This window comes from Primulina eburnea, unplaced genomic scaffold (genome assembly GCF_022965805.1).
Source record: "Primulina eburnea isolate SZY01 unplaced genomic scaffold, ASM2296580v1 ctg739_ERROPOS11973397, whole genome shotgun sequence".
Classification (NCBI taxonomy): domain Eukaryota; kingdom Viridiplantae; phylum Streptophyta; class Magnoliopsida; order Lamiales; family Gesneriaceae; genus Primulina; species Primulina eburnea.
The window spans coordinates 1,528,353-1,541,042 of NW_027331510.1; the positions used below are offsets into that span (position 1 = coordinate 1,528,353).

Consider the following 12,690-nt stretch of genomic DNA (forward strand, 5'->3'; position numbering starts at 1 on the left):
TCATGTGAGACCGTCTCACGGGTCATAATCCGTGAGACGGGTTAACCCTACCTATATTCACAATAAAAAGTAATACTCTTTCATGGGTGACCCAAATAAGAGATACGTCTCACAAATACGACCCGTGAGACCGTTTTACACAAGTTTTTGCCTTTAAAATTAGTTTCATAAATTGGTAAGAATGTCTAATTTCTATATATTGGCCTTCAAAATATGGAAGAGGTAGTTAAAAGGATAAATTTCAATTTGTAGACAACAAAAGGATTAATTTGTGAGAATTGCTTGATTTTTATTTACTCTTTTCAAAAAATTATTTTTTAAAATTTATACCTTTTGCTTCTGCGTGTACATTTGAACACTGGTTCTTACTGTGCGTGATCAAATTTTGTAATGAATCGTTCGAACCGTATTGCACCGCATTGTTTTTCTTAATATTTTATAAAAATCGCGATTAAAAATAGTAATCATAAATCACATCGTATACACGGTTCGATTATTTTTTTGGCCAAGAATCGCACCAAACAGCATCGCCTAAATCGTTTGTCCTAATATTTGGCTTAAGATTATAATAATTTGTAAACAACATATTCAATTAAAGAAGTCGTCCTTCATTATATCTCAACTCTCGTAAAAATTATTACTCCTACAAAGAAAACTTATCATCATCTTAATTATTCTTCACATTAGTCTTTTATTAGATTTTTTATTTCTTTTACAACAATATTTTGTTTGAAGTTTTGAAAGTAAAAATAATAATAAAATAGTGTAAATGTCATTTTTGTTGTGAATGTGTTATGTTGTTAAATTATTAACTTAGTTTTGAAACTTGATTATTGTTTTATCTAGTTTTATCTTTGTTTGATTTAAATTATTTTGTATTTGAAGACACTATATGTTGTTCTTTTAAATTAAATTAAAACACATTTTCTAATATTTTTAATTAAAAAAAAACCGACAACCGACTGAAACCGTCTGAAAACGCTCAAAACCTAAGATTAATTCTACATGTAAAAAATCAATTATTTTTTTAAAACACTAACCGACCGCATTTAACAGTTCGGTTTAATTTTTTAAAAAAAACCCGTAAAATCGCACCATGATCAACCCTAGTTCTTATGTGTGTATACAAAAGTTGGTTTGAAATACGCAATATATATAAATTATATATATAGATTTTCATAGTTTTCAAGTCAAAACTAAAATTATGATAATCTACACTAAAAACATCTATATAAATATTTTTTTAGATTGTATTTGGATTAAAAGCACTGGATTTGAGAATGTGGATTCGAAATAACTCTATGTTAGGATAAATAAACAAAAAATAATAATTGTTTGAGATTTGAAATTTATTATTACTCAATAGATTTTCTCTAACAAACCAAGATATTTATTATCATGGATTTCAAACAAATTGTGAAAAATAACTTTTGTAAAACTAAAATTTTGAAAATAAATATCCTCAAATGTATTTGATTATATTCATTAAAAAAATCGACCAAATTTATTTTTCAAACTTTCCCATATTTTTAACCCTTAGCTTAAAATCCATTGTAACCTTAGCATCAACGTCCATATTTATTTCAACAATCCAAACATTTTTTTTTAAAATTTAATCTTTAAATTATTTTTGGACGAATTTAATTTAATACATTCCTACTTTATTGTTTCATAAATGTATATTTCTCCCAAACGGTTCACATCAGTTTATCAGAATGAGTGATACCACGCGCCTCAAATCTAAACCGAACCACCGTCGCCGCCGCTACCGTTGGTGTTGCTCCTTCTCCACTCCACCCCTCAGCCCGGAAAATCCGACCGAATTCCGCTCACACTCCTCTAAAAAGATGGAATTAACCTCCAACTCACCTCAAAAGCTCCCTCTCGCCCGGCGCATCCTCTCACCCGGTCGGGTTTCACCCATCCCGGATGACACGTCAATCTTCCATGCCACCCCAAAAGAAAGAACACCCCCCAAACCACCCACGCCTGCTCAAAAGGAGGGCAATCTGGGGATTTTCTACGTGAGTTTGAGTCTTGAGGGGAGAAATGGGGAATCTTTGATTCTGGAGCTTGACTCGGAGATTTTGGCTACAAACAGCTCAATTTTCGCGGATTTAATCGCTGACTATCGGAAGAATTTGAGTGGCGGATTGTGTAAGATTGAAGTACCCGACGTGGAGAATCTGAATGTGTTTCGTGAAACGATCGAGCTCATGCTTGAGGTGGATATTCAAAAGAAGCTCCTCAAGATTGGGGTCCTTCGGGCGATTGATATATTAGAGGTTATCTTCTTTGTCTTTCTTGGTGGTTGTGGCGAACAAGAAGTCTTGATTTTTCTTGGTCTTGAGGGTGTTTAACATGTACGTGTTTCTTGAATTTCCGAGATACTTTTGGATTATCTTTCGGGTGTCTATTTCTATGCATTGAAATCTGACTGCAATTAATACCGATATTTGAGAATACCATCTCGTGACAGATGTATTGAGGATGCGGATGATCGTTGAAATATTATAGATTCTGTAAATGATTGCGTCATTTGAGTGTGATTATATTCATGTGCTGTATTGCATGTTTCTTTTTTGTAGTTTGAGGATTCTTAAGTAGCAATTCAAGATGGTTGGGGTGTGACAATGTGTGCATATATGAAGTTTATGTGGTCAAGTAGAGAAAATGAGTTATGCATTGGTAGTTGCTTATTCTTAGTCATACAAAATTTGAAACTCTTTTACCTTTGATGTTAGGTATCAGCAGGTATAATGTTTGCCAGGGGTGTTTCTTCATGTTTAAAGTACCTTGAGGCGGTACCTTGGACCGAAGAAGAAGAGGAGAAGCTGAGGGATGTGTTAAATAGTCTTAATCTTGATGCTGCTGCTACCGCAGAAGTCTTGGACCGGCTCTTTAGCCATGTTTCTGTCGATTCCCAACAGACTCTGACCAAACACCTTATTTTGTCTATTACCACCTGTACCAATGCTAATGCTAGGAATGAATTGAAAGCTTTGGTTAAAGCTCTACTATCCAAAAGCTCTGTCTATGAAAAGGACTCCCTGGAGCTGAATAAGCAAGACATTTTTGCCATTTGTGAGTCATGTCTGGTTTCACTCGTCAGTCTACTTGAAGAGGCCTCCAAAAATGATACAGACCAAAAGCCTGCGAAAAAGGATAAAGATAAACCTTTGTTAGAACGCATCTCAAAACAAGTTGACAACATAAATTGGTTGCTTGATATCCTACTCGATCACCTAATGGCTGAGGAATTCGTGGATTTATGGGCAAGCCAAAGGGTACTTCATAAAATGCATGAGAATGCATCTCCAATGGTTAGATATGAACTTAGTCGTGTATCAGCTACACTTTTTATTGCAATGGGCAACAGGAAACTGCATTGTCGGTCAGAAACAAGGTTGGCTCTGATTCAGGTATGGTTTAGACCGATGCTGTCGGACTTTGGTTGGTTACAGAGGTGCAGAAAAGGACTAGATATGAAGGCATTGGAGGAGGCTATGGGTCAAGCGCTCCTTACGCTCCCGTTGAAGGAACAAAATGTGCTCTTTATGGAGTGGTTCGGTTGTTTCTCTAAATGTGGCATGGAGTGTCCTAACCTGAGTAAAGCATTTCAAATCTGGTGGCGTCGATCATTCATCCCTGGTTTGGGGACTTTAGGTATTGAGTCTAGGTGAATTGTCGCGTTGATAATGTTTAACATGTAGGGGTGACGTTGTACCATTTAATATTGAACAACATAGGTTAGTTTGATTGTGTAATATTTCTTTGTTGTAGGAAAGCATTCATGCAGTCATTTTGTTAAAACATTGGTTAAGCCATTTTGGCCATTTCTCAACGCAGTGAAGGTTTGGAAAGTCGTCGTATGCGTTGCTAAGATATCTCGCATACCCATATCCATGTACCTTGCTTGCGTTTGCTTCCGAATGGTTGATTTTACAGGTAGAATTCAAAATATTCACTGCACTTGTTCTAGATTCCAAATTCAACCCCCAACACATTCAATTTTCTTCTGTTTCATTATCATTCCTGTATTTTTACTTTCAAATATGGTTTACAAAAATAACTTATGTTAATCGGTGTATTTTTTTTCTAAAAAATCCATCCTTCACGTTAACAAATAACTATTATTTCTCAACTCATTTTCATATTTTTTTTTGAGTTACTTTTCACGAATATTAGTTTTTTGAAATAGCAAAAACAATTAATTTTTTTAATATTTCGATGAAAAAGTTGGTCTCTAAATTTGGAAAATGATTTGCAATTTAATTTTTGGTATATTTTATTTTTAAAATTCGGTCAAATCTTTTTTTAAAAAAAAACATATTTTCAAATGTATTTCTTAAAAAAAAGAGTTGATCAAGGTTATTTAACCAATTTTTCATTAATTTCTTAACCAATATCTCCAGAAGGTCCTGGGATCAAACTGCAATTTTTATAAATATGAGGGGTTCTTTCAACTGTTGAAAATCCCCTAAGCTGGGCTGGAATTGTCTGGGAGCTTGAGAGTTATATGAAATTCATTATCTTATGCAAGTCCAAGTAATTAACCTGGTTTTGTTATCAAAAAGTCCTTAAATTTTCACTTACCATTTTTAACCATATAATGAAAATAAACAGGAGTAAGAGGCCAACCTTTTAAGTTACTAATTGAAGCATTAAAGTAGCAATACCTCTGTTTTGGATCATAATGACAAAATCACAAAACAGAGTTAAAAAGAGAATGCAATTTATGCAATGACGTCAGGAAAAAAAAAAGAAAAGAAAAAGAACTCCTACGAAGTGTGGCTCTCCTCTGCAGCAGCTTCAATGTTTGGCCAGCAACAAGGTCTGGCACATCGTTGTCATCATCCTCTTGAGCCCCAGCATAAGTAGCAACTTCGCCAGCGGCAGGAACTTGCTTTTGGAACTGCTCTGCCAATTTCTTCAAATTCTCCAAGTTATCAGGACCTGTTTTTCACAATATAGATCTTTCTATGAGCTAAAATAATTTGCACACAACAGGACAAAACTTTGGCTACAAGCTCAAAAGTTCACTTACCCAATTGATGAATAATTTGAGGAAGTATATCTTGCAATTCTGCACAGGTATCAAATGAGACATCAAAGTTAATATGATCTGTGAAAATATGCAGAGCTATCAAACTTCCATGTCGTTGCAGTCTTATAAGAATATCCTGACAGATATTTGGGAAAACCCAATGGATGATTCTGTTGATTTGGACATTTCTACTGCCTGGACATACCAAATGCTCGGCCAAATTCAAAAGCTGGTTGAATTGAATAAGCCAGCTGATATTGACAATTTAGTAAACAAAAAAGCCAGAACAGCGTGTAGCAGGCCACCCTCAACTCTTTCTTTACATCTCAGCTCCAAGAGTCACACAATCAATGCTGCAGCTCGTAAAAAGAGTAGAAAACGGAAGAGATTGTCGCGTTTGAGGTGATAGTTTTCATGCTCGTAACTGGAACTCGTAATCCTTTCTCCGGGTGCACGTGTTGGAACTCAAAGCCATCTGCATTCCTGATGGATGTTGAGGAATATATGAAGGCTGAAGTGGAAGGATTGCCTGGTTTATGAATAAAAGGCTGAAGTGGAAGGATTGCCTGGTTTATGAAGATTGGTATTTAGTACGTGCTCTGATTAACCTTCCGGGTTTTAGTTTTGAGCCTTGATATCAATGTGATATATCAGCATAAATTGTTGGAACAAAATTTCATCGGATAGGGGATAGGGATAGTAGAAGCCGCCCAACTGTCGATTTTTTTTTATTTGACTGGCTCATCATTTTATAGTTTTTATAAATGAGATGAACTATTGTATTTTTATGTTATAAATTTGCCTCTTTGTTACCCACGGATTCTTGACGTAATTCGAATCAGTGCCCCATTTCTTTTTCAAAAAAGAAATTGGATGTTATAGTAAATCCGTAGCTTATATTTTGATTACTGACACGGGATGCAAGGCTCGAGTCCACCACATAATTTTTGCTCAAACACAGCATAATTTGCCATGTGGAATGAGGAAATCTCACCCTATCCACATTCCTACCACACCCCTTCATCCAACTCATCTTCATCACCAGCCTAGATACCAAAATCTCTTTTACACAATTTTTACATTCTTAAAGCCTCAGCACTATTATACTGTTAGCCAATTTCTACAGAAATGGCCACCATGAACTCTAGCGTTCTGGCCTGTGGCTATGCCATTTCAAGGCCGGAGATCAACCCCAAGATCAATTTGTCTCCCAGGGTGGCCACCCCGGCTCGAAAAATTCCTGTGATCAATGCCCAACAACAGGTTGAGACTAGTGACTCAGGCAGAAGATCTGCCCTTCTTGGTCTAGGCGCCACCATTTTCACCGCCTCTATATCCACTTCCTCCGCCAATGCTGGCGTAATCGATGATTATTTGGAGAAGAGCAAGGCCAACAAGGTTAGTTCTCACAGCTTCAACGCTCAAAATAGAATTTTATGGGATATTTTAACAAGCTTGGGGCAGGTGCAAAAGGAAATGGGGCGAATTTAGTGAATGTTATGCATGAAAACTTTGATCGTAGGAACTGAATGACAATAAGAGACTGGCAACTAGCGGGGCGAACTTCGCTCGAGCGTACACAGTTCAGTTTGGAACATGCAAGTTCCCTGAGAACTTCACTGGCTGCCAAGATCTTGCCAAGCAAAAGGTTTGTCTGATTTGAAAAATGATCACCATCTACAAATCAAAATAGTAGATGTTGAGTAGTAATTTGTTTGATGCAGAAAGTGCCATTTCTTAGCGATGACTTGGAGTTGGAATGTGAAGGGAAAGACAAATACAAGTGTGGTTCCAACGTGTTCTGGAAATGGTGATCAGATATTGTTATATATACTTTTTTTCTGTATCTTTTTCCTGCATAATGTGCTGCTTGTGAATTCAAGAAATAATTCTTCTCTTGATTCTTGAACTTTCATGCTGTAATTTTCTTGTAATCTTTTATTCTTTTTTTGGTACCTATTGGTAAGGTAATTATAAGTTTCATATGAGTTGCTGCCAAGGCTATTGAGGATGTTTACTTATTATTGAACAATAGTTTAAGTTAATCATATGAGATGTTTTGTTTGTACCTAATTTTGTAAAAACATTGTTTCCATTTCTATGCTGATAAAAATGGATATTCTTATTTATTTTGCAAAGGTGTTTGCAACATTTACATGAATGAATGTTTGATTGGTACTGGTGAACTTGAAAAACGATCTCTATAACTTAAATTAAAAGATATTCCACTAAATGTCCATTCAAAGGCAGACACCATATGAGATATGGATGTGTAAGTCTCCCAAATATTCCTATCTTAGAATATGGGGAGCCCTGCTTATTTGAAGCAGGTAGTGGGAGAGAAATTGGATAGTCGATCCATTTTATGGTACTTTGTGGAATATCCAAGGAATTAAGTTGGATATTATTTCTATCATCCCCAAGAAACAAAAGTGTTTGTTTCTAGGAATGCAACTTTTTTGGAAAGGGAATTTCTATTGGATAGAAAATGGGAGATGATAGAACTCGAAGAGGTTCGAGAAACACCCACAATTATAGAACCCACACCCGAAGAGCCAAGTGAGGAGATACAAGCTCCTATTTATATAAAATTTAAAAAAAAAGTGTAGGTCTCTTGTGAGACGGTCTCATGAATTTTTATCTGTGAAACATGTCAGTCATACCGATATTTATAATAAAAAGTAATACTCTTAGCATAAAAAGTAATGTTTTTCATGGATGACCCAAATAAGATATTCGTCTCACAAAATACAATTCGTGAGACCGTCTCACACAAGTTTTTGTCAAATAAAAAATAACTTTTTACATGAAGTTTGAATCCGTTTTTTTCCCAAAATTTTCTTGTAATCTTTTATTCTTTTTTTGTTACCTATTGGTAAGGTAATTATAATTTATAAGTTTCATGCCGGCAGAAATCTGGAGCTATTGAGCACAAGAAACCACGAATGTTTTATTCAAACAAGTGCATAAACCCACACCTCAGAATAGATTTCAGTGGGAAAAATACAAATTTCATGGATGCACGCACTTGTCGTTAATTATGCTTAGTATTTTGGACAGTGGAAGAATTGATTTTTAACGAAAGAAACAAAGAGCCGTGAGTCACGACAATGACGAGATGAGTTTTTCCTAATGATTTTTAATTTTTTTTTTAAAAAAAAACTAGTATTTACTATTAAATTATTGACATATTAAGATTATTTTTCGAAAAAATAAACAATTAAACCATCAAAAAAAATTGGGAGAGATCTTGTATCAAGCCAAGAAACTTTTGCGAGTACAAACACACACATATATATACACACACACATACATGATACGGACATATATAAGAGCACCCACATTGGGTGTTAAAGGGGTGTTATAACACCCCTTTAACACCCACTCTCCAATGTGAGTGGGCGTTATAACGTCCACTCACATGAGAGAGAGGGTTGGGCGTTCATCTGTATGAATGCCTGTGTGTCAGATTATTTTTTTTTAAAAATTTCAAATTTAGCGACGGTTTTTGCAAACACCGTCGCTATTAGCGACGGCTATGTAGAAGTTGTCGCCGATTTACTGTCACGCGGGCCCCACGTGTTTTCAATTATTTAAATTATATTTTATATTTAATAAACGGTCAAAAATTTTGGCCATTTAGCGACGGTTTTATAAAGTCCGTCGCTATTTGCGACGGATTTCAATAACCGTCGCTACACTTTGTTAATTTTAGTTTAAAGTATCCGTTGGTGAATATAGCCGTTTGAATATAGCCGTTGCAAATTTCAATATAAATAGACACCTTGTACTAGACAATTCTTCATTCTACAAACATATCATTTGGCAAAAAGATACACTTGAATTTGTTTCCTCCAAAATGTCTCAATATTCCAGTAGTTCAACCTCTAGCTCGACAAGTGAAAACGAAGTCCAAGTTGAAGTTGATGACGAAGATTATGATCCGGGGAAAGAGCTAATGTCATTGATGCTTCAACAAAGTCGACAAATAGTTGAATCATGTCAAAGTAATAACGTGATGCGGCGAAGAAGAAGGTTCATCCAAAGAAATCGTGAAGCCGGGCATGCGAGGCTCTTCAATGATTATTTCTCCACAAACCCGGTGTATCCAGATCAAATATTTCGAAGACGATTTCGCATGCGAAGAGAGTTATTCTTTCGAATAGTGAATGCACTTGAGGAGCGTTCACCGTATTTTCGGCAAAGGGACGATGCTGCGAGAAGAAAAGGCTTGTCACCACTACAAAAATGCACAGCTGCAATTCGTCAATTGGCGTATGGAGTCCCGGGCGACCATCTTGACGAGTACCTACGCATGGGTGAATCAACTGCCATCAAGTGTCTTTTCAAGTTCTGCGGATATGTGGTCAAACTATTTAGTGATCGATATTTGAGAAGGCCAAATGCTGATGATGTTCAACGTCTTCTTCAAATGCATGATGAAAGGCACGGGTTCCCTGGAATGTTGGGCAGTCTTGATTGCATGCATTGGGAATGGAAAAATTGCCCAGTTGCTTGGAAAGGCCAGTTTACAAGAAGCCACCAAATCGAATCAAAGTGTACTGAAGAAATAACTCCACCGGCTACTCAATGTCCTCCTCCTCCTCCTCCTGAGCCATCCAACCTGAGGCCTGCCCCGAGGGAATGGGGTGTCCAAGATAAACAAAACCGAGGACGTGAGCGATAAGAACGCCCAGTACAAAAGCATGAGTATACAAGCCTATATGAAATGCACATGCTATGATATGATACCAGGGTAGTCAAGAAACAGGAGTCACAAAAGATCTCAATATGCTCAGTCTAGAGGCGCCAAGTGGATAGTGCCGCGCGGTACTCTTCTGGGTCACTGCATCCACTACAAGATCAGACGTGGACCTAAAATGTCCCGGATCACCGAAGCCCTCCGGACCCGTCGGCCACTGTGTACTCTCGGTGTCCATGCGTCCACAAGACAGGGCTGAGCGGCCCCACAAGATATAGCTTATCTCGAAAGAGATACAGCTCAACAATAAAGGCTATCTCGAAAGAGATACGGCTCAAGATGAAATGTAACATGCAGTAATAAACGTGACATAATAGCATGCCTCATATGACATATATCAATGCACCATATAATCATGCAACACATATAAGAATGTATACTCGACCAGGATATCTCGGATAGTACTTTTGAAGAACCTAAAGGGGGGGTGAATAGGTTCTTTTAGGCCCTTTAGCGTTTTTAAAACGAGTTTGCAAAAATTGCAAGCGGAAGACTTGAGGGACAATCACAAATAAAATGAATGCGTAAAGTAAGTGCGTAAAATAAATGCGTAGTAAAGTAAATGCGTAAAGTAAAGAGGGATAGAGATGTTTATGGAAGTTCGACGAAGAATCGTCTACGTCTCCCCTTCTCGATGAGGATCGAGGTATCACTATATCGACTTGGCTTTAGGAGCTCCAAGCTAGCTTTTACAACCACGCCTCGATGCGTCTACTTGGCCTTGAGGGCTCCAAGGATAGCCACGAACTTTACAACCCACTCGAGAGTATTACTTTCACTCTTTTTCTACAACTCTTTTGATATTACAACTCTTTTAATCAACGCACACAAGAGATAGTAGAAAGCTTTGTAAGAGACAAGAGAGAGTGGAGTGGATGTTTGAAAATGCATCCTCAAAGGCCTATTTATACTAGTCTTGGACGCCAAGGTTCGGATCTTCTGTTTATGCTTCGGAACGTCCGATGTGATTGAAATCAATTTCCGTAATTTTGGGATGACTTCGGATCGTCCGTTCTTGACTTCGTAGGGTCCGAACATATGCTTCGGAGGGACCGATCAAACTTCGTATCTTCCGAACAGTTCTTTCAGACAGTGTGTGAACAGCTTCGGAAGGTCCGAACTCAAGTTCGTACCGTCCGAACATTCCCGCGTTTCCAGAGATTTGAAATCTTCAACACTTCGTAGCGTCCGATCATGTCCTTCGTAGCGTCCGAAATCTTACTCGATCAATCAGTCATATCAATTTGTCTCCGCATTGAAGTGATTTGATTGCTTGTGTTCGGAACGTCCGATCACGTCTTCGGAACGTCCGAACGCTCTCTTCGCAGCTTCCGAACAGCTTCTATTTTGCTTCTGAATTGCACAATTTCGGACCGTCCGAACCGAATGTCGGATCTTCCGAACGTAACCTGTTCTTAATTTCCTGCATGCCTCAATATAAAACATTAGTACATTTTTAATCCAAGTTTTGGTATCATCAAAACAAAAACTTTGGGATATGTTACAGCATTAAAAACATTAATCTCATCCTCGAGATTTGTATGCGTTTAAGGCGTAACAATCTCCCCCTTTTTGATGATCACAAAACTTGGTTAAAAATTGAGATAACAATAATCAACATAATCGAAATGGTTATTAAATAACTCCCCCTTAATCAAATAACAAGTCTAAGAGGTTGAATTAAGGCGAATTTATTTAATAACCAATTAACAGCAATTTTAACCAAATAAATTCTCCCCCTTTTTGTGATAAGCAAAAAGACATAAGCATAAAAAGAGACAAATAAACAGGTAAAATATCCACTAATAAATGCAAGTCTTTTATACAATGATGCATAAAGATAAAATAAACAAAAATAACAAAAACATAATCTAAGAATCCGCATCCCGCGACTCTCTATGGCTCGGTTCGGACGATCCGAACACGTTCGGTGGATTCCGAAGTAGCCAAGATGAGGAACACCTAAATTTTAAAATATTTAGCACATAAATGAATGTTGAGCCATAATTATGGATAAATACAATTAATTTGTATTATCCGACATTATAATGCTCACATTAATAATACTCCCCCTCAATTTAACAAATATGTACGAGAGTATTCGACTAGTGTTTACAACTCAATCATGCCAAGTTCACCACGCAAACGAATAAAAGTAGATTCATCTAGTGGTTTTGTAAAAATATCAGCAATTTGATTCTTGGTGTCAACATAGTGAAGTTCAACATCATTTTGCTCAATGTGATCACGAATGAAATGATGTCGAATGTCAATATGTTTAGTACGAGAATGTTGAACTGGATTCTTTGTTAGACATATGGTGCTTGTATTATCACAAAAGATTGGAATTTTTGAAAAAGTAACACCATAGTCGAGTAATTGATACTTCATCCAAAGAATTTGTGCACAACAACTGCCGGCAGCCATATACTCGGCCTCGGTCGTTGAAAGTGCAACACAGTTTTGCTTTTTAGAAAACCATGACACCAAGCAATTTCCCAAAAAGAAACAAGTTCCACTAGTGCTCTTTCTATCCACCTTATATCCTCCAAAGTCGGCATCACAGTAAGCTTTTAAATCGAAAAATGAGTTCTTAGAATACCATAATCCAAGATTTGGAGTATTTGAAAGATATTTGAAAATGCGTTTTAAGGCGAATAAGTGTGATTCCTTTGGACATGATTGAAATCGTGCACACAAGCAAACACTAAACATAATGTCAGGTCTACTAGCAGTCGCATAGAGTAGGGAGCCAATCATGCTACGAAATAACTTTTGGTCAACAGGTTTACCTCCCTCATCTTTGTCGAGTCTGACTGTCGTGCTCATAGGTGTGGATGAGGCTTTGGAAGACTCCATCCCAAACTTTTTTAGCATCTCC

The 12,690-nt window shown here is 37.0% G+C and overlaps 2 protein-coding genes across 2 annotated transcripts; both read left to right on the forward strand.

Moving 5' to 3' along the window:
- Positions 1–1,693: 1,693 nt before the first annotated feature.
- LOC140822019 (BTB/POZ domain-containing protein At2g13690-like) lies at positions 1,694–3,899 on the forward strand. Its single transcript, XM_073182740.1, has 2 exons — positions 1,694–2,285; positions 2,745–3,899. Exons 1-2 carry the CDS (start codon positions 1,716–1,718, stop codon positions 3,681–3,683), a joined length of 1,509 nt encoding a protein of 502 aa, XP_073038841.1. The 5' UTR covers positions 1,694–1,715; the 3' UTR covers positions 3,684–3,899.
- A 2,182-nt stretch (positions 3,900–6,081) lies between these two features.
- On the forward strand, positions 6,082–6,956 carry LOC140821837 (photosystem I reaction center subunit N, chloroplastic-like). The gene is made up of 3 exons (XM_073182476.1): positions 6,082–6,445; positions 6,570–6,695; positions 6,772–6,956. The coding sequence occupies exons 1-3, from the start codon at positions 6,176–6,178 to the stop codon at positions 6,859–6,861; spliced, it is 486 nt and encodes a 161-aa protein (XP_073038577.1). The 5' UTR covers positions 6,082–6,175; the 3' UTR covers positions 6,862–6,956.
- The last annotated feature ends 5,734 nt before the right edge of the window (positions 6,957–12,690 follow it).

Excerpts from the sequence above, each read along its gene's own strand:
- LOC140822019 (XM_073182740.1), top strand. The coding sequence starts at position 1,716 with ATGAGTGATACCACGCGCCTCAAATCTAAACCGAACCACCGTCGCCGC. Across the intron at positions 2,286-2,744 it reads GGGCGATTGATATATTAGAG|GTATCAGCAGGTATAATGTT; the intron begins GTTATCTTCTTT and ends CTTTGATGTTAG.
- LOC140821837 (XM_073182476.1), top strand. The coding sequence starts at position 6,176 with ATGGCCACCATGAACTCTAGCGTTCTGGCCTGTGGCTATGCCATTTCA. Across the intron at positions 6,446-6,569 it reads AGAAGAGCAAGGCCAACAAG|GAACTGAATGACAATAAGAG; the intron begins GTTAGTTCTCAC and ends CTTTGATCGTAG. Across the intron at positions 6,696-6,771 it reads AAGATCTTGCCAAGCAAAAG|AAAGTGCCATTTCTTAGCGA; the intron begins GTTTGTCTGATT and ends TGTTTGATGCAG.